A 26,552-nucleotide genomic window follows, 5' to 3' on the forward strand; every position below is an offset into this window, starting at 1 on the left:
TTTGACAATCAGTGTAAAGGTGATTGTGTAACTCATTCAGCATAAAATCACAGGCAGAGAACCAGAAACATGTAATTAATATTTGTGACTGGGCCAGCTAAAATAGGGCATGTGAGCACCTGATTTTTGCCTACTTTTTCACACTTCCATCACTTATTACTTTTTATACCATTATGCTATGGCAACGCAATTTTCAGTTGCTAATTAGCATTAATTGGCTTTATGATGCAATTTACAGAATGTAAATATTCTGTTCCAGCACTGTGATATGACCTGTAGTGTAACAGGGTGGAGATTGTGCCCACATGCCCTGTTTTTGTAAGCTCAGTTACATTTTGTGGCGTTATATAATTCTACTCATAATGATTTTTGATATGCTTTGTGTGTTTTGTTTGCTTACAGTATCCTTGTCATCGGAGTTTTCTTTCCAGGGTATGTACTGATCAGTGCAGAGAGGTATGTGCGTATGTACACACATGTAAGCTGTATATTATTTTTATAAGATTTCGCTAAAAAATCTTCCACACATAAAAATATTATATAGTTCTGCCAACTTATAAATCCATAGCAAAGCCTGTAATTAAAAACACCAAACTACATTATTTTCTCATGTTGTTGGTTATTTCTGTATAAGTGTTGCAGGCTTTTCAAAGTTATAGCGTATAGCATTGTGTATACAGTGTAAAGATTTAGTCTAACATATACACTTCAATTTTCCGCTCATTCCAAAATTATTCCTGAAATTAGAGCTATTGTACATAGGCTTAGAGTAAGTTTTCTATTTAAAAAATAACTGTGAAACCTATTTGAGCAGTATGACAAATATGTTGATTTTCAAAATCATAAGCTACAGTGTGTTAAAGACTTAAAGTTTGGAGTAATTGTTTATAGAGTACTGTGCCCTAATGTAGTACTGTAATACCTATTGACATGCAATAATTGACATACAATAATAATGAATACACTAGCCCAATTATGTCAGCAAACACTTTGAGCATAATAGGCAAATCATATCATAACAAGTATAAGAAAAAGTAGAATTCTAAACTAGAGTAGGGACATTGTAGTACCACTGCAATAAAAAAGTACTGAAACAAGCTGGATTGGATTGGTACATAATGTCCAGCTACAGTAAAACAGTAAGAAGTGTATATCCCTACTAGCTATGAATGCACAGTAGGGATGTTCACTTCTTATTGTTTTACAACATTACATACTACTCCAATCCAGCTGTTTTTATTGAAGTGGTACTACATTGTCCCTACTCTAGTTCAAAATTCCTAATTTTTCTTATACTTGTTTGTGAACTTTTTGTCAATCATGAGCACTATTAAAAGCTAGCTACCATCACATAATTATGTAAATAGCTAAAATTCTCATATTCATGAGTGAGATTATAATCTGCAGCAATCATGAATCTATTCATAAAAGCACAAGACAGTCCACTTACATTCCAGCTGCATCTATACCAATGAGACACACCAACAGCGCAGCATGTGTTGTATAGCCACCAGACTAATCAACTTACATGCAGCTACACCAACCAACTCACTTAAAACAATTGTCTACTTTCATACATATGCTTTGTGCATACCATTCCACAAGCAGTCCATTTCCTGGTGGCTGGCAACATACTGTCTACAACAGAGAACAGCTCACTGGCGAGCTACTCACACATGTATTCCAATATGTTGGTGCAATAACATTGTGAACTGAACATGCATGCTTGGAGATTGAAGCCATACTGTGTTATGGCTGCTCAGTACATGGAAGGATAAAAGTAAGACAATATGCACTTATTGTATGACTATCAATATAGCAAAGGTTTCGTTTAATTGAATTTGAAGCATTTCTGTGAAAGAAGAAGGGCTGTTGCTGTAGCCACTTTTCTGCTACACTTGTCTGAATGTGTCAGGCAGGCAGCCAGTAGAAAATTCCTTCATACAATTTTTTATAATTCTGTAGCAACTTAATGGAAATGTTTCGAGTCTATCTGAAGGCATTTTTGGGCTAGATTTTACTTAACCAATACTGTCATGTCATCATGATGGGAAATTGATGCAGATTTTGGGGTGATAATTTATTGTGGGCCACGTCCACACCTACGCCGTCCCTACTATATATACAGTACTATCATACTGTATGATACAATGATTTTCAATTTAAATGTTGAATGTGCATGCTCAAAAAGCAAATTGATGAGTATTTTGTACATTGTTATATACTAAAGTTCACAACATGTAGTATTACTGCATTTACTTTTTATTTACACTTCACCAAAGTAAGTAAAAGATAAGATACTCTAATAGAGCAATCACTTACCTTAATATAACACACAAAAAATCATATTTATGTATGCATAAAATTATTCCTAAGTGTGCACAATACATGCATACACAAATAATTATATAGTATTTTGTAGCATGTAAATCCACTATGTTTGACATTTATGTACTCGGTGGTATATATGTAGGCAATTGATCGTGGCATCAATCGATATGGGTGCTGCTACCGTGATTTCTTCAGAGCATTTTATGGTAAAAGGTATGTTTATAAATCCACTGACATACTGTGCTTACTGTTGTAGCTACCTTTACCATAATTTCTCTATTTGTGACCCGGCCTTTGAAAATACGGCATTTGGGCACAAATACACCCCGCCACACAACATCTCATATCTCAGTATTGGGATAGAAGATGTGACTGGGCCTGCAAAAATAGGGCATGTGGGCACAAACTACAGCCCATCACATAACAGGTTATATCAAGGTACTGGAATCACATATTTACATTCTGTAACTTGTATTATAAAGCCAACTAAATCATTGATAATCGGTGAAAATTGCATCATCACAGCTTAATCACATAAAAGTTATACATCATTGAAGTTTGAAAAAGTAGGCAAATTTCATGTGCCCACATGCACTATTTTTGCAGGCCCGGTCACATATTTTCATGCTATAACTTATAGTTTAAAGCTACAGTAACTAAATTTGCAATAAGTGTGAAAATTTCATGGCCAAGTAATAATGAAGTATGAAGTTATGATGCATCAAAGGTTGGAAAAGTAGGCAATTATTATGTACCTCACATGCCCTATTTTCACAGGCCCAGTCACATTTGTTGCATGACATACTTTACATAAATTATGTACATAAATTAAAGTATATGACCCAGTCTGTTTTATGGTCTTTCCAATTATTACAACTTGACGACAGCTCATAACTTGTTTTGTAAATAAGGTAGCAACTTGAAGATGTTGCATAGTCGAATAATATGAAACATCTCAAGTAAATCAATTAATGACATGGGAAGTTGTGAGCTATCAAACTTGAATATCTGGAAAGGGAATAAGACTGGTTTGGGTCACATTTATTTGGTTGATTGTATTGTGTTTGTTATTGTGTTCTTTATATATGTACAGTATTGTGTTCTTTAATTACACATCAGATGTCTTTGTCACTCTCCGCAGTTTGAATGCCGCTGACAATACCTTATTTGCATTTGAAGAAACCATTTATGGTCTTTGTGGTCGTCAGCCAACTGATTATTGTAGGCAGGTAAGTAATAGCTATACCATATACGTATGTACACTTCTCGTATATACATACCATGATTTATACAAATTCATTATCCTCAAATTTGTGTGTAACAGCAAGAGTTCATAATATATATATATATATATACAAGTACACGAAAACATTTGGAATTTTCCACTAGAGTAGGGACCATAGCACATCAATAAAAAGTACTGAAACAAGTTGGAGAAGTCCATGATAATGATGATATTAAATCACTGTAACGGAAATGCACAGTAGGGATACAACACTTCTTATTGTTTTACAGTGATTTAATATCATGGACTACTCCAACTTGTTTCAGTACTTTTTATCGATGTGCTATGGTCCCTACTTCAGTGGAAAATTCCAAATTTTTTCGTGTACTTGTTTGTTAACTTTTTTTGTAAATAATTTTATTATGACTGGTGAACCCACGCATGCCGCATCTGAAGAGGCACCGCACGCCCCAGCTATATCAATCATCGTCTGAAAAGTGAAGTATCAATTACGCTTCGTTGTCAGCTATGTTCAACCCGTTACACAGCATTTCGAATCAAGAACTGTTCGAAAAGCACCTCTGCAATCCACGCACACCAAAATATATCGTGCCGCGTGCCCCAATAATGTTAATTATCGTGTGATAAGTGAAGTATCCATTACGCTTCGCTGTAGGCTATGTTCAACCCGTTACACAGCAGTACGAATCAAGACCTGTTTGAAAAGTACCTCTGCAATCGAAATAGCCACGATGAAAATACGGACGATTTCCGTTTCGAAGGGAAGCCATCACGTGCTCGCGCCAAATCGACACCTTTCCCTGTCAGCAAAGATGAATGGGACACAAAGGAGAACACTGGTAAGTCCATGAAGAATGCATTGTATGTACTGCGGTATGCCAAAAGGCACCTGTCGGGCCGAAACGACGTCGAACAGTGAAAAAATCAAGCCCGTAGCCTTAGCCATTATCAAGTTACGCTTGTCTGAAGGCATCAGTCAGTTACTTATACTTACTTACTCAGTCAGTCAGTAGAAAATTCCGTTGAATAAAAAAAAATTAAAATTCTGTAGCAACTTGTTGAAAGCGTTTCGGGTCGATCTGAAAGCTTGTTTGGGCTTAGTTTTACCTCACCAATGCTGCCTCATCGTCGTAAAGGAAAATTGAGGCTGGTTTTTGTGTGATATTATTTCGTGGCCCACGCCTACTCCTTTGTGGTCCCTACTATACAGTTACTATCGTACTGTATGATATATATAGGAGAGTATCCAACACCTGTATTGCCCATTCAAAATGCACTGCATAATAATTGTGCAATAATGTGTAACATATCTGAATATTTTAGTGTAATTTCAGTAAACTTCAACACATGGCTTCACACCATGAAAGACTTGGTAATAGGTGATGATATACCAAAGCAAAGACTTGCAAGCACTTCAAGGCTCTTGTAGCTCTTGAAGCAAGTTAACACCTTTGGTGATGATGACTATTGTGTAACATTATTACACAGTGCATTTTGAAGGAGCAATACAGGGTTGGATACTCTTGCTGTTACCAAGAATTCATAATAATAACAGTCACTAGTCTGCATGTAGTGTAGAACTTGGAAAATTTTATTTCTTAACCAGGCACACACCCACAGCAGGCCAAAGGCTGGCTGTGGGCATGCGCTTGGTTGAAATTTGTTTGGCTAAAACTATGTGTTTGCATGTCTGCATGTAGGTATGTCTGTCCAACACCCATGTGAGCAAACAAGCTTTGAGCTACAGAAATTAAACCTTCACTCAATGAATAGAGGCTGATTAGGTATTGTATAAAGCTTAACTTTCTGTTTTCATCATATTTACTGTTTAATACTTAAAGGGGGTGTGGCTGTTTACTGAAACCAGGTGAAATAGTTCATAAGGGGCTGCTGTATCATGCGTAGAATGACTGAAAAACAACATAACATGCCTAGTAAGCTACCAGAAATTGTGTATCTTCTTGAGTTGAAAGGAGGTATATCCTCTTTGTAAGTGAACAAAATTAAGAGCAACTATGAGGCTTTATGTAGAGAATTCGCATATGAAAACATGACAAACAAACTATAAAACAGTTAAGAAGATACTTCTTTGCATAATTTGTGGTTTAAAGTGGTTTGCTCTAGTTACACTTACTTAATGATACATAGCAATGTAATTGATGAATTATGAAATAAATTTAATTTTAATGCACTGTATTGTTACTCAACAAGGCGAGAAATGAATTAATAGCATGCTGTGTGTGTTAATTAATTTATAAAGAGTTAAATTCAAGGGATATAGCTAGGGACCAATCTATTTTGCTTTTTCTTCCACCTATTTTTCTTTCCAGCAATTCTTTTATTTTTCACCTATTATGTTTCATATTTTGCTCAAGAATTATAAATTTTGCTCAGCACTGATCTTTGTTAATTGAATATTCCAATTGCAAAGCTACAGTTTCGCCTTAAATTGACTGTTCTATTAGAGTATCTCGATCAGCAATTACTTCTATCATGTAAAGCAAGAAGCTAGCTAATATTGCTTAACATGTGTGACTGTTTTATTAGGGTATCTCGATTGTCACTTGTTGTTCCTGTAACAATTAGCTATGCATTGTTGATATTTTAGCACGTCTGACTGTTCTATTAGAGTATCGCGATCTTTTGTGCAATTTTTATGTCCACTTCACAAAAATTGCATCTATTATGCCAGCATTTTGCTCATTGCTTTTACCACCCATTTTGCCAAACATTTTGCCGGCGAAATTGATGGATCCCTAGATATAGCATCAACATGTTTGAATAACTTTCATTCTGATAGTTTTTAGGACAATTTATTTTATTACCTTATGTATATGTTAAAGCATAGCCGCGAGTACTATATGAAAAATAAAGCACGAGGCCAAGCGCCGAGTGCTTTACTTTTCATATAGCACGAGCAAGGCTATGCTTTAGTGATTTATGGAACTTTCTAGTCGTGTAGCTTCACCATACACTAGGACTCATAATTAACATGTGTTGCACAAATTATTAGCAGGTTGAACACACACAAACTAGTTTAACATAGTAACTCACGCGTAGTTCACCATAGCTTGGCATGGTAGATATTCATTGCATATTTTGGCAGGTTTTGCTTGCAACCCACAATCGATTCTATTGTGAGTCACATGGTGAAGTATTTCCGTGATATCTCCAGTACTTGTTCATTTACATTAACAAACGTAACAGCAACGTTACCTTCTCCCAATCATCATCGAAGCATTTAGATTATTATGTCTATAAAAGCAATCCAGTGGTACAACTCATATTGGCTGGGGTGATTGATTACTCAGTGCAGCGAGGCTATCAGCCTTCACCAGCTTGAGGGATTAGTCGTACTGGCATGAGCCCCGCAGGCTATTAGCCTGCACTAAGGCATGTGGGCAACTGTGCTTTATTGCCCACAAAGTGTGCTTTATTGCACCACAAAGAATGCTTTATTGAATGAAAAAAGCACTTTTTGTGGTCGATGAAGCACTGTTGGCCAGCTGAGAGTGTACTTTATGAAATTTAAAGTACACCTTTTCCTTTGATCTCGCCCACGTAAAGTTCTATAAGGTATTGTTATAGCTTATAGAGATGGATTTCTTCATAGAAATTACATTTATATGCCAGATGATGATCTCTTTAGCACTGTCAGTTCCAACATACTACATATCAAGACACACGGTAGTGTGTCGTGCTGCCAAGAAAGCCGGCGACCAGACTGTGAGTATATTAACAGGAAGAAAGAAAACAGCATTTTCATGCATGCATAGCTCCATGGTCCCTTCTCCAAAGTACACTATTTTTGAATCGTAGCTGTCCCCTAGGTAGGGTATGCCACACAGCAAATTTGATTAAATTCGTAACAGCCATTTGCGAGACATGGGCATTCAAAATTTTGTTTTAATTTGTTCGTTTTTTTCTTCTTATGCCATATGGGGCTATGGGGGCTTCAATTTCTTTTCGCACACTTTGGAAAAATGGCTATAAAATGCAAATGTGTGTAACTCAATTGTCTTGATCTTGAGAACAAATGAAGAGCATGTAACGGTGGATTCATGTACCAATTGTATTGTGAATCTGAGGAATATTCAAGGAGTTATGAGTGTTTATTTACATAAAAAAAGATCATACTTCTATCACCGCTACAGGGTAAATCGAGTATAGAAATAACTAGAAGATTGGTGTGTAGATAGGTTGATCATTGTAGCAGTGCCTTTTGATAGTTTGAATAGCAATAGAGTTACAGCGACAAAGTTATAAAGCAAAAACCAAGCAAGTGTAAAATTATGGCATCAAGATACTCTAATACAGCAGTAACTGCGTGGGGGGGGAGGGGGGGGGGGGGGGGAAGTGTGCAAAAATATTAAACAAACTTGTCAGAGTTCGAACTAGGGACCTCCATACCTAGCACCTGCATTCTTAACCACTGAACCACTGCTACCTTGGCTGATCACCTCACTTAATTTCTGCTTTATAAATGAAATTTATAGTTGAAATCTGCTTATAGTCAAACGATTGTAATTTCATAGATCTACCAATAGAAGTACTAGATTGTTCTAGAACATTCTATGTATGCTCTATTAGAAGCCATCAAAATGTGCACTCTATTAGAGTATTACAATAATATTATCAAATATTGAATTTAATCATGCAATGAAATACATTTATAAGTCTGTCTTCAATAATCATCATTGTATCTACATAGAAAAGAAGAAATGTGAGTAAAAACAAAACTCAAAGTCAGCCATAGGCTGGATTTGGGATACAAAAATAACTGAAATCCCCTCAAAAACAGCCAGGCTGTGAAAAATGGCACGGCCTTAAAAGCTTGGGTGAAAAAGTTGTGAAATCAAATGTGGCAGCCAAGAAATGACTGCAATGATGTTAATGCTTAAAAAAATTTAATAACGGCTGTGTGCATTGTTAAAATTTATTAGCATTAACATCATTGCAGCCATTTCTTGGCCGCCACATTTTACTTCACAACTTTTTTCATCCAAGCTTTTTAAGGCCACACCATTTTTTCACAGCCTGACTATTTTTGTGTGGATATGCAGGGGCGGATCCAGAGTTTGGAAAGAGGGGGGGCACCTTGCTGAAAAAAGTTGAAGAGCAAAAAATAAAATAAAATAAAAGAAAGGTCACAACAATAATAGCTAGTTATCCTTCACCAAATATATTATATCATGTATGCTATGTAAAATAAAATCCTATTTATAGCTTCATAAGTAAGCTGCACTGCCTCATGAACATTGTGACTGCTTTATTAGAGTAATTGACTGCTCTATTAGAGTATCGCAATCTTGTATGCAATTTCTAGAAGGGGGGTGGGGCATTTGACCCAAATGCCCCATCCTGGATCCGCCATTGATATGTATATCACCAAGGTTTATTCATATCACAATATAAACATGTAGAAGTAATTTCTATACATACTGTTAGTTGCAACATAAAATCCTACTGTAGTTGCATGCATATGCTGCAAGTATAAACTAGCTATATAACAAGTTATACAATGTAAGTACACTTTGCCATTTTACACAAGTAGGCTGGCACAGCAGGGTAAGTAAAATTCTAAGCATAGGTTGTGCCTTAAGTGTTATATTGTACTTCTACTTTGTCTGGCTCGGAGTGGTTTTCTCAAGTACTTAAACCACTACGATTTTTGGTGATCAGGGTATCAGTAAATGTTTTTAAATCTATTTTTGGTTGTAGAGCAAACTAATAGGATTAGTTTGGCTAGTTTATAATAAGTGATTTTCAAAGTTACACACATGCTGTCCCCAGTGGGTTGTTTTTGTAGCATTCCTTAAATAAATTCTCTGCATAACTGTACTACATTTTCCCAAGTATGCTGCATTTGCCCAATTAGCTGCATAACTGTTCTGTATGACTCATACAGAGTACTGTATGGACAATACAGTACACGGTATCGCTTTGATCCTCCTATACAAAGTACAATAAATATATGGTTTTAAGGGAGTAGTTAGCTTTCAGTGTTGACAACTCGGCTTGTCTATATACCTACTGTAGTTGTAACTAGTGATAGTCCATCAAATCAAATGCTTTCAATGCAGGTCCCTGTGATAGCTATAAACTAAACAATCTGCATTCCTTGATTTTAATTTAATGCAGGTGACTGCTCTATTAGAGTGTTTTAATTGTTTTTGCGGAAGGATCTAACAAACCTGCAAAGAAGCAGCTATAAGTATACTAAATGACAACCTGTGTATATTGACATGATAACATTTTTCACTGGGTTACAGCTTCAATATCCGGCGGTATGACATTTTTCACGTTTACACTTTCTGTTTCCATCCTTGCCTTCTGTTCCTATTCTCATTTTCCTGTGTGAACAAAAATACAACACTCGGGGTTGTCTCAAGGCAAAAACAGCACTCGGCTTTGCCTCATGCCTAGCCTTGAGGGGTATTAGCCTTGCCTTGCCCTCAAGGCATGAAGGGTATTAGCCTTGCCCTCAAGGCATGAGGGGTAATACCCCTCATCCTACCCTCTTGACACACCCCTCAAGCTGTTTTTTCTGTACACACGTATAGTGATGCTTTAACTATTACAAACATTTAATAGATTATTAGAGATTTGAAAAGTATTTGTGACCAGATTTAACAGGACAAGGCTTCCACACATCCAATTCCTTGATTTTAACCACTTGTAACTTGATTAGTTTGTATGCTATTGAGTTAAAAGTTTCACATACTAATTGTATTTCATTGTACAATAACATGTCAAAATTTGAAAATGATAATATACTCCTACATTAAGGTATGGTCTTTTAAAATGTGAATGTGTGTGAAAGCCTGGTTTTGTCAAATCTGGTAACATTTTATATTTAACTGATGGTGCCTGTATATGCGACCACCGAATCACACATCATCCAAAATTAAACTAACACCACCAGCGGATAGCGTACACTACCACATTTTTGATTTTTGACCTTCAGCATTATTCAAACGTCTCAAAGTTTGGTTTACCAGATGCCTTTTCTGGGTTGCATGGCAAGCCTGAGTGACAATTTCTAGCATTAAGTACCTTACTTGACAATAGTCAGTGAGTGGTGTACTGGTGATGTCTTGATGTAATTGGTCAAAGATTTTCTGTGTTTATTTTATTACTACATATCAGGCACTTAAATGCATGGCACAACCCTGTAATCTCATGTCTGGATTTCATTCGTGGTCTGCCTCCATTTGAAGTCTATCTCTTGCCCATGCTGCCACTCCCCACCTCTCCGCTCCTTTGTAAGCACTCATGATATTACTTCACTCACTCAACTACTCAGATTTTCTATCTTATTTGGTGGAAAACTCTGCAAACAGCTACAAGTACTGAAAGTGGTCCGAAAGATAATAAACTGATACATCTTTTGTGAAAATTTCATATACGTGCTCACTATCCTTGGCAAGTTATAATCATTGTATTCCTTTATACTGTTTATCTTGAAACTTCTAATGTGAAATTTGAATTGTTTTTCCAATATGCAGACATGGAAAGTTATACAGCTTCAGCATAAAAGCAATTATAATGGAGATGTGGCATCTCCAGTATGCTTGTCAATTTGGAGTGGCTTCAATAAGGCTAATAACACTAATAGCTGAATACCTAACTTTTACTTAAGGCAGAGCTTGTGGCCACCACTAAATTATCCATATATGTATAACTCAATTAAATTCCAATGTTCTGATGTTTGACGTCCTTCCTAAATATCTTAATACAAAACAGTACAACTATCACTAACAGTATGATATTGTTTGCAATATATGTAATACAGTTGTATATAACTTTTATGGTCATGGCAGATATCATACAGTACTGTCGTACTGTATGGGATCACAAAGGTTTTGCACTTTCTAACAAAATTGTTGCTCGAATCCAGCCTGACAATACCTTGACAGTGTTGGTTAGCAATCATCATCAAAGTTCCATCAGTGTGATCCCAAAACTCTTTAAAAAATTTTAGTCAGTGATTTTCTGCTTGTCAACCAACCAACCAACCAACTGACTCCCCCTTTCAGACAAGTGTACCTAAATAATGGCTAATGCCCAATGGTCTTGATTTTTTTTAATGTTAGAGATCACTTCAGCCTTTAGATGCCTTTAGGTGCATACAATGCACACATTATGAACTTACAGTATGTATGTACCACTCAAATGTAACCTCATCTTGTGAGAGTGCAAGCAATTATAAAACTTGTTAATTAAAGAACGAAGCATCCATTTCATTCACAAGTATTCATCCTGTGTTGTTTAGGATGAATACTCACAAGTAGAACAATTAAGTGCTACACCCTTTAAGTAATGAGTTTTGGTTGCTCACACTTGCAAGATGACGTTGCTTTAGAGCGGTACGTACCGTACCTTTGTCCTCCCATTTCTTTTATTGGTAACACAAGGTATCTATGAAGAATAATAACACAGAAGTTTTCAGTTTTGGCATGTAAACCCTTACCTTTCACTGTCTAGACCACAATTTAGTATAAAGGTGTCCCACTCCTAAGAAATTGCTGCTAATATGCTATGCATCATCCTACATGAGTATAATAAGTTCCTGTATAAAATACAACAATATGTCATTGAAATATGGACAGAAGAATTGGCAGCAATATAATGAGGTGGCCTTATTAATGAGAGCATGAAATGCACCTTAGTTAGCAGTGTTTGGGATCAACAAGTACTAGAGATTACCAATAATGAGTGGTCTTCTAAATGGGTTGCTGCAAAGTGAGGTTTCAGTATACACACTTGTCTATGACAACTCCTTACTGGTTTCCATAGTCATATGATACTATACGTAGGATGTATATTGATTGCACATAAAACATTCTGTTTTTCTAGGAGGTTGTGCAGGTCACAGATGCTGCTAGCAGCTGCATCAATGCTGGAAATACATATTATAACAACAATGATTTCTGTTTGCCATATTTCCGTGCATTCCATTCTCCATTGCCATTTGGAGATTTTGAAGCAAATGCCAGATCAATATGTGTTAATCAGTTGTGTAAAGGCTTCCTTGGAAAATTTTCCAGCTACGCAAGAGCTTGTGAAGCTTTTGGAGTTGATGCTGTGAGTATGATGAGTAGCTTGTAATGTTATGTTAGACAGGTGGTATACAATCTACGTAGTTTAATAGTTGATCTCTGAATATAGTACAGCCACACACATACATGTGCAGTAGCTTTGTATATGTGCACATAATTTAATTGAATGCTATAGCTGATTTTGTATACAATATGTACGTTAACAAGAGGCATACATATTGTATAAAAAATGAGTTATACAATATATGTGACCTGGCCTGCGAAAACAGGGCATGTGGGCACAAACTACACCTTGCCACTATACAGGTCATATCTCAGTACTGGAAAAGTATATTTCCATTCTGTAACTTGCATCGTGATGCCAATTAAATGTGTACTACAAGTGGAAAATTGCAATGCCATAGCACAATGGTATCAAAAGTTATGAGTGATGCAACTTTGAAAAGTTTGGCAAAAATCATGTGCACACATGCCCTATTTTTGCAGGCCTGGTCACATATACAATGTGACAATATGTATGTTAACATTTGCACATTCTTCTTGCTAATGTTTACTTAATATGTATCGTATGTGGCTGTACACCCTTGCAACATCAATAGTAGAAAATTATCAAAAAGTCCCTGCATGTACTTATTCGTACATTGCAATCTTTCAGCCAATTGCATTAGCAAGAACAATGGGATGAGGTGTACTGAAACATCACATGTCTACCTTAAGCAGTATGCACTTACTGTATATGACTAATGGAAGTTAAAGGAACAACCTACATATATTATGTAATTCATGCAATGCCAAATACTTAAGATAATTTGTAGCAGTCAGAACCACTTTAATAGTAGATACCACTAATAGGACTCATATCAAGAATGCAGGAAAGTGTATGAAAATAAGCAGTTTGTTACTAAACTATAAATTTGACAACGATTTTTTAATAACATCTAATAGCTTTGAAAACCTTAATTTGACTAATCAACTATACATATGTAACAGCAATGTACAGTATTTGGCATGAGTATTAAAGTTTTATTGCTCAGCAGGGGCAGAGTAAGCAGTTTATATGAGGGGGGTTAGGCTGACCCAGATTTATGAAAATAAGGCACTACATTGTCTCAGTTTGGTAAGGTGAGACCAAAAAAAAGGTCACAACCAGCTGACAATAGCTGCCCACCTCACCAGCTACCCATTTATAGCTGATAAACTGCATAAAAATCCTTACAAAGCTCACTACACGCTGCTGTAATACTGTGACTGCTTTATTAGAGTGACTGCTCTATTAGAGTATCTTGTTCTTTATCACGGTTTTAAGCCCCACTCCAAGAAGGATAATTTCAACCTGATATCATTCTGAGGGGGCTAAGCCCCCCCCTTTCTGCCGCCTATGTTGCTCAGTGCAATAAAATGTGCATTTCAGATATCCCTAAATTTCATTATTTTTATTGCCTCTCTGTTATCTATAATAACAAAGGAGTGAGTGGCCAAAGTTTCAGTCGTTTATGATGAATATTCTTAAAGAGATACCACTTAACAGTTGAAACAGCAATAAAATTAATCTGTAAAGCAACAATTCAGCAAATAAAAGCAATCACAATACACAAGCTATCTTTGCTCAATCTGTTCACCATGAGCTGGCAAATCCATCAAGATATAGTGTGTTTCCTTTACCCCTCCATATGAACAAAAGAATGTCACTCCAACAACAACAAAAATGTAAGTAGATTGTATTCCACTGCATTGTAAATAACCACACATAACTCATGTGCCGCTTAGTTTTCTTACTTTCCATGACCAGGCAAATTCAATGGTGCATAAGTAGGTTTTATTGGTTTGAGCTTTGCTTCAGTGCATACTGAAGCAATTAAAATGTGCATAAACAACATTTAGGTGACACGAGTTAGTATTGAAGTGATATTGTTCAGTACAATAGAATAGCAACTATCTTAAATTTATTCAAATTTCCATATCTATTCACAAATTGTAGTTTAAATTAATCCACAGTGTACAAGGTCTCATACAGTACAGTAACTTCAAAAGCTGCAAATGGTGACAGTTGCTTTTGCATATGTACAGTATATGTACATGCATAAATTATTATGCATATCTATTTATGCTTGTGACAACCTGCATTGATTGTACATTCTTTAGGACGTTAATCTTTTAGGAAGTTTTGACTTTGTAGCTACTTTGTATCCTAATGCTACTTGCAGAAGGAATGATCGAGGAAGTTGTCTACCTGTACTTTTGTTTAGTACACGAATAACTGCTGTTCATTCTGCATTTGTAAGTTACTATATTGCTTGCATATATTCATATAGTTTTGCATGCTGTTGCTCTGTGCAACTACTGTAGATTTTGTACTACAAAACATACAGAGTTATAAACTAAATTAAAAATTAATAATTCCATTTGAGTTTTGCTGTAAAAGAAGTTTAGCTAAACTTTATCCATATAGTAACATTGTCACCTACAACCTACAGAGTATTAATCATAATTGTGCATGTGTGAAGATAATATTGATTTGTACATGCTTAAGTATGTAGCTAACTGCATGCACAATTGCATAAGTATATATGGATCATCAATAATTTTGCAAAATATTTTGGTAGGCAAATAAATAAATAAAGCCTGTTGATTTATAATACACAACTCTGTTTTTATTTACATATAACCTAGGATACAGATGGTTCTGCAGCTTGTATTCCAGTATTTACTGATGGTCAGTGTCCAGTTGAATGTGCCCAGGTAATTGCATTTTGGACGTCTGTACTGTGAAACACTGTTGTGTACATCTATGCTTGATTATGTGCTACACCTGTATCCCAATGTTACCTTGTTATGTTACATACTGTAAGTGATATTGTGTATGCTGTATTACCAAAATTAATTTGTGTGGTATGCCCTTTGTTATCCAAAACACCAAACAATTGAAATTGCTCACAACACGGTACTGTACATACACACAAGATAAAAGTGTAACAATATAATTAAAATATACATACGTAGCATGCATGTTTTTCCCAATGTAAATTTTAATTGAATTCATCTCAAAAACAGAATTGTGCAAACAAGTCTGGTTATTGCTCAGCAGGTTACATATTAGGCCTGCACCGCTTATGCCAGCATAATTTGGGGCATAATAGATAGCCAAAAGCATTGAGCATAATGCCTGCATAATAGGCACAATTTTTGTGCATTGGTTATCAAAGAAGCTGAAACTCTGCCTATTTTGCATGATGCAGAATAGGATAGTGTGTAAACATGGTAAAAAATTAGATCTACAGCTATGATTGTGAAGAAAAAATTAGATAAAGATCAGTATACTCTAATAGAACATTCAACCCATGTTGAAAGTTGAAATATCCTAATAGAACGTTCACAGATGTATTAGATACAGTAAGATACTCTAATAGAACAGCCAAGACACAATTTTATATGAGCATCTTGGAGTATAATTGGGCATAACTGGAGTGTAATAGGGGAAATTTTGGAACATTGCTTAAAAACATAATAGGCAATTTCAAAAGCATAAGAGGCTCTGGCCAACACTAGTTTTAATCATTGTTTGTAGTTAAAAGCAGTTTGTTTGAGATACACTCCCTTTAAAACAAACAGTGGTAATAATGGATTACTATATCATGCTGTATGCATTTAATAATACATAACCAATATTAATGTGATGAAATTGCAGGTTTTAAATTAGTATTAACTGGGCAACTGGTTTATAAAGCATTAACTTGCTAATTAATTATTGCAATGTTGTTTACTCAATTGTATACAATTTATTTATATATGTACATACACAGCTTCTTGTGAATGCCAGAGCTGAAATTGGCTGCTGTCTCAATGAGTATGGTCTTGCGTTCCTGTAAGTTTACTTTGTCCTCAGGTAGTACAATCAGAAGAATGTTGTACCCACATACATAATAAGAATATGTTACACCATATATTATACGTACAATGTAACATGGATTGGAAACACGCATATAAATGTGTGTTAATAAAAATGTATCCTATCCTCGTTACGGTGCATGAAATAAATTTGGCTATTACAGCTGGAGTATTTCACTTTCTTGTAAGCTACTAAGTGGTGTTTGTCAATTACAGCTGGGAAAATTACCGCCTACATTAACTGGATGCTAGCCTGGTTAGACACATTGGCTCTTGATGAACAGTAGGGTAACAAAATTCTTGTTGTTAACTTGAAATATGGCATTATGGAAACACTTGTAATTTTCCTGAAAGAACTAAATGCTCAGCACCACTTCTATTCTGTTGCTTGCACCACTTATAACAGGTACGATGTAAATAGATTAATAGACTACTCAGATATAGTTGTATTAATGCATAGCTCTTCTGCTTCGATAAAACAAAGCCAAAACAGGTCCTACATTAATTTTGTAATTATATTACCCTACCAGAGTAAGACTTCAGTTAAGGCTTTATTGTAAGTATTTAATAGGTAATGCAAATATGGCCATCTCTAGTTGACTAGTAGCAGTGCTGCTGAGACATTCACTGATACTCACCTGCCACTATCCACCTGTTGCCAATGGTATTACCTCTGATATCAGCAAACGCGCCCGTGTTCTTGTTCAGTACACAACATATCTACGCTGCTAAGTAACCAAGAGAAAAGGCCTGTGAACAGGCTGTCAACATCTTGACAACTAGTGCACCATAACAAGGATAGACAAAATTATTTATGCACATTTCCAATCCATGTTATGTATAATATCTATGGTTACACACATTGAAAGTCACTTGCATTCACATACATTATATGTGGCTGGATTCGCAAAAAGGGGTCTTACAGCTTTTCCAATTATATGTGACCAGATTTGACAAAACCAGGTTTCCACACATCCAGATTTGCGACTTTGAATGACCATAACTCAATGTAAGAGTATGCTATCACTTTCAAATTTTGTCCTGTTATATTGCACAATGTAGTGAAAGACTTTTGTGAAGATAGTAGGTCAATAACATACTGACTGGTCAAGTTACAAGCAGTTCAAGTCGAAGAATTGGATGTGTGTGGAAGCCTGGTTTTGTCAAATCCAGTCACATATGTGCTTGGCAATCCATAACTTGACTTGTAAGGTACCAGCTTAAATTTGGTCACTCTATGCTCCTAACATAGCACCATTCCTGGATGTAATTTTATGATAATAGGTTTAAACATATTATGAGGATTTATGACTAGTCAAATTGGGAAATTTGGAAAGGCTATAAGACCCCTTTCGCAGATTTGGTCACAGAATATTATGTTATTATTATGATTGTAGTGGTGCAGAAAACTTTAGCACATTATCAACAGTATGCAACTTTGTGGCAACTCGCTGCACAGTAAGTTGACTAGTACAATATTGCATAGTAATGGCATTTCATGAATGAAAATAGTTTGTGTTCTCCGATTCATTTTATATGCTTATGAGTACTATGTACTTGTTCAAACAACTTATTACTGTAAGAGAATTATTTTACCACGTGCGTGCTGTGAGTTAAAAGTTATTTATAGGAAAGAAAACAAGGTGGTAATATGCTATACCATCATTGTACAATTGTTTGGACACATCAATGTAAAATAGCATTGTACTGTCAGTGTAGAATTGGTGCACTTGAATTACTAGAGAACATCTACATATGAATAGTTTCTTTTATACTGTGTGACTTTTTACAATGCAGTGTCTGAGAACATACAATATTCCCAATACATGTAGGAAGTAAAGATGGGATGGTCAAGTTTTTGTGCTTGTAACGTTCAGAATACTGTAATAAAACAGCCAACCACTCTAAAAGAACAGTCAAATTCTGGATACTTTTACTTGACCTGTAGCATAACAACACACGAAAACAATCAGAATTCTCATATTTTTTGGAGGAGTGGGCATCTCCTTAGTCTTGCAAAATGACATGATTGTTGTATATGACAATGGGCAAAGTGTTCTCTCCCAAAGTTTCCACCCCTCCCAATCTTTTAATCCGGTCTGATGTCATTTAAGTGTCATATAAACGCCTTTCTGACTTCTTCATAGCTTAGTGTTTGCCACATTCTGTTTCACATTACATGGTAGTAATTGTTCTTGGTTCCGAAAAATGCAGTAAAAGTCTAGGAACTTGTGTTATATGACACAGTAACAGTGCAACAGATTTCTTGTCTATTTCATCCATGCAACATTTTTAATGCATGCATATGAACTTGTTAAGACTTTGCTGCAAGTGCATATTAACAGACAGCCAAAGGAGAACACAGTGTGTAAACGACTCACCATCTTTGAAAGCTATATGAGTAAAAAAGAATCAGGGAGATGGTACTATTTGTGGCTTTTTAGAACATCTTGGTTGCAGAAATTGTTGTGCTAATTAGCTATTCTTGTGATTCAGTTTTTTGTCTTTAGTAATTATTACAGTAGGACTTCGATTATATCTGAATCTCAAATATCCAAATGGTATAAGCGATTGTTCTAATAGAGTATTATTTTCGCCATTAGGTGAACATTCTATAGGAGTAGTGTATGGTCTATTAGAGTAGTTGAACAGAACTCTGTATATAAATGAATGGGCTTTATTTATCAAATTCAACATTGTTATGATTGAACTAGCACACAGTTGTTTGGATGATGGATGTTCTACAGTACTGATTTTGCACGCTAATATAAATGCCATAGTAATGATTTTGCAGAAGATTTATTTGATAAGAGGTTTGATTACAGCTCAGTCAGCCTCAAACTTTAGCCATATGGTCTTACAGGTAACAATGAGAATTTGAGATATTATGTTGTGCTGTTCAATCAGAAAGCAATTAAGAGTACTAATATAGTGTAGTGGATAAAGAAAATTTCATAGAATTATATGTGTGCGGAAGACCTCTTTTCGCAAATCTGGTCACATTTGAAGGTAACAATGCCATCACTTATTTGAGTATTAGAGATTATGATATTTATGTAGTCTTCCTGTTTAATGTGCTGAGACAATGACAATACTACATTCTAGAGAACATGTATCTATGCAAGCATAAAAATACTGTTTTCTTTCTTCCTGTCAATGTACTCACAGAGTGGCATGCTGGCTTCTTGGCTGCATGGCACTCTACTGTGTGTCTTGATTTCCTGTTTAATGTGCTAAGATAGTGATAATACTATACTCAGGTTGCACTAAATTTTTGATTTTGTACTGCTACACAATATTCTAGCTATCTCTTATATTCACACACACATACATGTGTTATTCATATGTATACATCACTACAATACTGTGTATAACTAATGATAATCTTTGCCTATACTACACAGGAATATGCCATCAATCCTGCCATTGATGAATGTGCCAGGGCAGAAAATGCTATAAAGGCCAATAGCACTTGTTCCAGTGCCTTCACCAGTGTCATTTCCATCCTTTCAGCTGGTGCCCGTGGAGTAACAATTGTTCAATTGGATGGCTACTTTAATATAATGTGTCAAGGAAGCTGTGGTGATCTTGTTTCTAGATACTTTACTGCTTGCGAAGCAAAAATTGTGAGTCTGTGCACTAACACTGTAATAGGGTGCATATATTTAATTGCCCACATGTCTTCTGTTATAGTCAGGGTGTGACTGGATGGTATTTCAATCATAATAATGAAACTATGCCTTTATATCATACTTTCAACAACATCTCATTGTCAACAACTGATTGAATGATATGATAAACAGTATTAGCTTATTGTATTATACAGTAGATTACAACAAAAAGTTTACGTTTTGTAGTTGTAATTACGGTGTGATTACTAAGTAATTACGCATGTTTGTACTGTAATTACATTTTGACTGTAATCCATAATTATGCAATGAAGTGGTTTTTCACCAGCCATATTTACAATATATTCATAATTACCAATAGAGCATAATTAGTAATTACACTTTTGTAATTACGCTACTACAGTGTAATTGCAATTATGAAACGTAAACTTTTTTTTACAACCTACTGTATGTGACCCAGTCTGCATTGCAGCATTTCCAAATTGTCAAGTTTGACTAATCATAATTATTTTCAATCTATCACCTTCATATTACACCAAGCCATAGTGCTATGTTATGGGTATAAGGGGACCAAATTTCAGTGTGATACCATGCATATTCACAAATCAAGCTACAGATAGCCAAGTACATGTAAGGCTATCAGACCCCGTTTTGCAGACCTGGTCACATGTTAGATGGCAGTTAATGCATAACTTGTGACTGGATTTGCGAAAAGGTACCTTTCCCACACCTTTTACATACCAGCAAATAAAAAATGATCTAACTAACACTTCACTCTTTATAGTGATTAACTTGCTCTTAGTGTCAAACTCCAGCCTGATTTGGTAGCTGCACTCATGGAAAATTTTAGGCAATTATATGTAACAATAAAAAAGTTATGAAGCTTCAAATCCGTGGTCCAATTTTGTGTGTAAAGAATATACCTTGTTGTACATCTGGTCACAATTTTATCAAATTAAATATTCACTTCTATTAGGACACTGATGCTGGGTTTCGTCAATTTGCTAGTGACTTTCAGGCACTAGCATGTAGAAGTAGTGATGTTACTGGACTGAGCTGCTATGCTATAAATCTGGTGGAGCCAACAATTAAAACCCTGAAGACTGCATTTGTAAGTGATTTTTTAATGTTATGTTCATAACCAGTATTATTTACTTGTATTCATTACTGGCTATGAACATAACATTAGTATGCATGAAATCCCCTGCACGTATTACATACAGTATGCATGCATAATTTTGCACGCTCTTGTAGCATTTCCAATGGTAAAACATAAAAAACAATAGCTTATCACTTATTTTATAAATAGGGTTGCAACTTAAATCTTTGTCAGTTTACAGCTGTTCATAGTACAAGAATATATGGCAAAGTTTTACATAGATCCATAAAAGGCATCAGAAGATATCAGTTATAAAATTGTCATATCTGGAAAAGGTTATTATTAGAGTTTAGCAAACTATGTATGCCATTTTATGAGGATTTTTTCATGATGTCACATTTCACTTTGCCCCCTTAAGGTTATTTCCAGCATTAATTTGATAGAGTTATACTGTTAGGATTTTGAGTGCTTGCATTTCTTACCGCCACCTTTGATTTCACAACTTTTTTTCACCCAGGATTTTGAAGGCCTATATACTGCTTAGCTGTCTTGTGATTTCACTTCTTTTTGTATTTTAATACCTACAAAGCCAACTATAAACTGGTTTTAGGACTTCTTTTTATCCAATTTCAGGCAGAATGATGATTATGGGTCATTCTGTGTCAAATCAACAAGGAATTTAAGGTCACCTCTTGGATTTTGATGAAACTTGGTGTTTGAAGTACCTGTGATGCTCATCACCCATACCAATTTTTAACCTGATACACCACATGGTTTCTGATTTATGACCACAAATATTTTGAATATTCAATGAAAATTTGGTCCATCTCAAGTTACAAAATCGATCGTAACTTTGTACTGTGTTAATAATGTGACCGGATTTGCAAAAAGGGGTCTTCCACACACATCCAATTTACCAACTTTGACGACTCATAACTTCAGATTGGAAAAGGTTATTGACCTGAAATTTAGTCAGTAGTGAGCACCACCATAGCTTAGTGGATGGAGAAATGTTCAGGTTCATGTGTTACTGTATCATTAAGTTATGGTCTTCCAAGTTCAAAGAATTGGATGTGTGTTGGAATTTTCACACGTTTTACACCAATTCCTTACCTTCCAGAGCATCCACTGTGCAAGTAGTCAACAACTAAGTTTCCCGCCATTTTAGATAGTTTTTAAACCAAGGTTGACTGTATCAGGCGAGCTGCAAATTGGGTGGGAGGTGGGGGCCCTGGAAGGTGGGTAAGATGGTGTTGAAAATTGAATAGGAAGGCCAAGGGATGAATTAGGCCAAGTTTTGAGCCAATGAGGTCTCAAAACTGGCTAAAATGAAAGGAAGCTCACAGCAGAGGTACTTATTCAACACCACAGAGCTGTACAGCCACACACACACACAGTCATGCCCAGGCTGACCAGAGCTCTATTAAGGCCCCACACCACACGTACGGATTGCCACTGAGCTTGGGAAAAGCAGCCAGCAAAACCAGACCACTCAAGTCTAGCTGATTTTAAATGTGGAATTAGATAGTTTATTGATGTAGCTGTGTGTCCTGGGTGAAAAATCGAATCTGCTGACATGGGTGATAAGACCGGTTTTCTCAGACTGGGTCACATATCTTAAAATAAATTATTACCAATTGAAGACTGTTGATTGACCTTTCAAGCGATGCATAAATTTTGGGATATCACCCTGATTAAGGTTGAAAAGTACTTAGTTGAAAACTTTAATTCTTAATATTTCTAAAAAATGCTGTTTAAAACTCTGACTTGTTAAATGTCATTGAATAATCGTTGGGTCATGGTCCATGTTTGATAAATTTTTTGTAGTGGGACCATGCACAATGGGTTCAAGAGATATACTTAAATATGCTATTGTGTGCAGTGAAATTTTGTACTCTGTTGTTGCTGTACGGGAGTGTATTCCTCCAGTAACCACTCCCAACTATATAGGTCATGTCGAGTTTGAATTTATCAGTTTTTCTGCATACTGTATGCACATTATACTGTATCTAGTTATGTGATATGCTATACGTATTTTACAGTATGCATAACTACTTTTCACTATTAGGATCCGACAAGTGGAATTTGCTCATCCTTGCTGAGAAGTGCTGACAATACCTGTCCTGCCACCTGCAAAACTGTATGCTACTCTATGTGTACTGTATGTTTGCATGAATCATTCCATACGTTTTGTTAGTTTGCAAGTTATGTAATGAGATGAATGAACATGCTAGTGTGTTGTTAATAGGAGATACAAGAAAGCAGCAAAAAAGTATAAATCAGCTTTGTACTAGCCACTTAAATGGAGATAGTTGCAGAGTGGAATTGACTGTCAGGTGGACCAGACAAAGTTTGAGCAAGCGAATCACCCCCAGCCACTTATGAGATACTTACATAATTGTGACCGAATTTTGGAAAATCACCCATATGGGTGCATTCACCAAACTTTATAGTACAAGTCTACTTGGTAATGTTTGTTAGCCATTCTCAATACCTTTCATTACAAGAAAATTATTGAAATATTTTTATAACTGTGTCCTGCTCTTATTAGCAACCCACTAAACATGAAAATTCTAATTATTTCATGCGTGCCCATATGGGTGATTTTCCAAAATTCAGTCACAATTATGTACTCTTTTTGGTTTTTTCACAAGGGACCACTTTTTCCTGTTCCCATTCACTTAAAGGCATGACTGCTACAGGATAAGTACAAGAGCTACTAAAACATAAAACAAAAGTTGCAGTGCACTAGAAATGATGCTATGGGCTTTATAATTGATTCCGTAGAATAATGACTGTTACGGCAGTGAGTGAGTTAAAGACAAAATACAAAATACAACCATGCTAATGAGCAGGCAAAATAACCATTAATGTTCATGCCATTATCTCCCTGCATGTTACACAGCCCTACATACTGGAAACAAAACCTGCAATTGATTCACTTACTTTGACTGTTGCAATCCAAAAAATTGGATGGTTTCTATTAGGGCTGAACAATTATGAAATTTTGTTACCTTCACGATTGTAAGATGCAACATATCACAATTATGATAACTATCACGATGTTATACTTCACATGCATTAAAGGCTATTTTGTGTACAACTTTGTATATTTAATGATGAATTCATAGTTAAACTGTGTACAACTGACAATTAAGGCCATAGGCAGTGATACTTCCTTGTGAAAAAAAACTTACTATTTAAAAAAGCTTAATACCTGTTACAAACTGTTGAATTTCTAAGGAAACTAGTATTCATTATACCGTTTGTATGGAAATGAACTGTCTCAGAAATGGCTTGTTCTTCCACAATAGTATGACAGTATAATTTTCACATTTACATATGATGTCACAACATCATGATGTTCACAAACAATCATGATTAATCCCATAATCGATATGATCATATGATCTCACAGCCCTAGTTTCTATTAGCTTATGCAACAGAGTCGTTGACTTACTACCCACAAATTGACACTATTATGCTACAAACAAAAAAATAAAAATTATATATGTATAGGTCACAAAGAGGGACAAAGTATTGTAAGTCCATGACACATAAGCTGTACATTCTATGATGCGCCAAAAACACATCTCAGGCAATGTGATGGAAAAGACAGATCCATGTCATTGTCCATTATTGAGTTACATGCTTACCTGAAGATGTTATTAATAAGTAGGATAGTAAGTCAGTCAGTCAGTCTGTTAAATAAAAGTTTCATCGAAAGTTGCTTGAATGCGTGTTTGAGCTTGACAAATACAACCAAGATGCTATGAATGTACGATTGTAGTGCTTATTGGCCCTACCAGCATGCACTATTAATTACATACAGAATTAAATATATGTCCATTTGTGTGCACTTTCATACATTTTATGCACATTTTCATTTTCATAGATGTTAGAAGAAGCCATAAATGCCAGTGGCTGCTGTCTTAATGATATCAGTACACAGGCTCTGTAAGTTGTTTTGTTGAGTGTGTAGTTGTCTGGTTAGCATTTTGTATTAATAATCTAACAACCAAGCATCACTTTTAATTGTGAGTTTCCACAAATTTTGGCTAAAACATGCTATTGGTGCAGAGAAACACCCCTAAAGGTATGGATGTAATTTTTACAGTGCATATTGTGTCTTGTAATTGCATTGTATCTCAATACAGATTTCATAAATATAGTGCTGGTAAATTTATGATGCATATTAACCTTTAACCACTTCAGGAGTTTACTGGTTCGTACAGTTACTTTTGAAGACGTTTTGGATGCATGTGACATCATGATATGCTCTGTAAGTTGTTCATGCAATGTACAATAATATAATTTCAAGTGTGCATGACATGTATCTCCATCAAGACACACAGTAGTGTGTTGTGTGACCTAAGAAAAGCCAACACACCACACCATGGATATATTGCCAGGAAGATAGAAAATGTGATATTCACACATATGTAGCTCCTTGATCCATTAACCAATTGGGAACAATTTGGTTGTAGAGTTTCCCTCCAGGAAGGGAAGTCTGCATACCAATTTTGAAGGAAATTTCCCCAGCCATGTTTTGGGCACAAGAAGCCAATGTTTCAGAGGGGGATGATTTTTTATGGCTTGTACCGTCAGCCAAAAACTTGTCAATTATAGCTGGAAAAATTACCACCTACATAAACTGGAGGCTTGCCTGGTTAGACACATTGGCTCTTGGTGAACAGTAGGGTGGCAAAATTCTCATTGTTAACTTGAAATATATATGGCGTTATGGAAAACCTGTAATTTTCCTGAAAAAACCAAATGAACAGCACCACTTCTATTCTGTTGCTTGCACCACTTATAACAGGTACGATGTAAATAGACTACTCAGATATAGTTGTATTACTGTATAGCTCTTCCACTCCGATAAAACAAAGCCAGAACAGACGCTACATTAATTTAGTAATTATTTTACCCTAGCAGAGTAAGACTTCAGTTAAGGCTTTATTGTAACATACAAGTATTTAATAAGTAATGCAAATATGACCATCACTAGTTGACTAGTAGCAGCACTGCTGAGATATTCACTGATACTCACCTGCCACTATCCATCTGTTGCCAATGGTATTACCTCCAATATCAGCAAACACGCCCGCATTCTTGTTCAGTACACAACATGTCTACGCTGCTAAATAACCAAGAGAAAAGGCCTGTGAATAGGCTGTCAACAACTTTACAACTAGTGCACTGTAACGAGGATAGACGGAATTATTTATGCACGTTTCCAATCCATGTTATGTATAATATCTATGGTTACACACATGAAAAACCACTCGCATTCACAT

The 26,552-nt window shown here is 35.7% G+C and overlaps 1 protein-coding gene across 2 annotated transcripts in view; it reads left to right on the top strand.

Annotated features, from left to right (window-relative positions):
* The window catches only part of LOC136247048 (uncharacterized), a 71,567-nt gene that overhangs the window by 34,621 nt on the left and 10,394 nt on the right, over nucleotides 1–26,552 (top strand). Inside the window, exons 8-20 of one of the 2 annotated variants that reach the window (XM_066038645.1) lie at nucleotides 403–456; nucleotides 2,474–2,544; nucleotides 3,473–3,560; nucleotides 12,437–12,664; nucleotides 14,782–14,916; nucleotides 15,310–15,378; nucleotides 16,440–16,501; nucleotides 17,922–17,982; nucleotides 19,929–20,150; nucleotides 21,130–21,264; nucleotides 23,321–23,392; nucleotides 25,148–25,209; nucleotides 25,468–25,534. In XM_066038645.1, coding sequence (XP_065894717.1) covers nucleotides 403–456; nucleotides 2,474–2,544; nucleotides 3,473–3,560; nucleotides 12,437–12,664; nucleotides 14,782–14,916; nucleotides 15,310–15,378; nucleotides 16,440–16,501; nucleotides 17,922–17,982; nucleotides 19,929–20,150; nucleotides 21,130–21,264; nucleotides 23,321–23,392; nucleotides 25,148–25,209; nucleotides 25,468–25,534 — 1,326 coding nt within the window. The remainder of the gene's footprint in view (nucleotides 1–402; nucleotides 457–2,473; nucleotides 2,545–3,472; nucleotides 3,561–12,436; nucleotides 12,665–14,781; nucleotides 14,917–15,309; nucleotides 15,379–16,439; nucleotides 16,502–17,921; nucleotides 17,983–19,928; nucleotides 20,151–21,129; nucleotides 21,265–23,320; nucleotides 23,393–25,147; nucleotides 25,210–25,467; nucleotides 25,535–26,552) is intronic. The other variant, XM_066038646.1, reaches the window with a different exon arrangement.

This window comes from Dysidea avara, chromosome 2 (genome assembly GCF_963678975.1).
Source record: "Dysidea avara chromosome 2, odDysAvar1.4, whole genome shotgun sequence".
NCBI lineage: Eukaryota > Metazoa > Porifera > Demospongiae > Dictyoceratida > Dysideidae > Dysidea > Dysidea avara.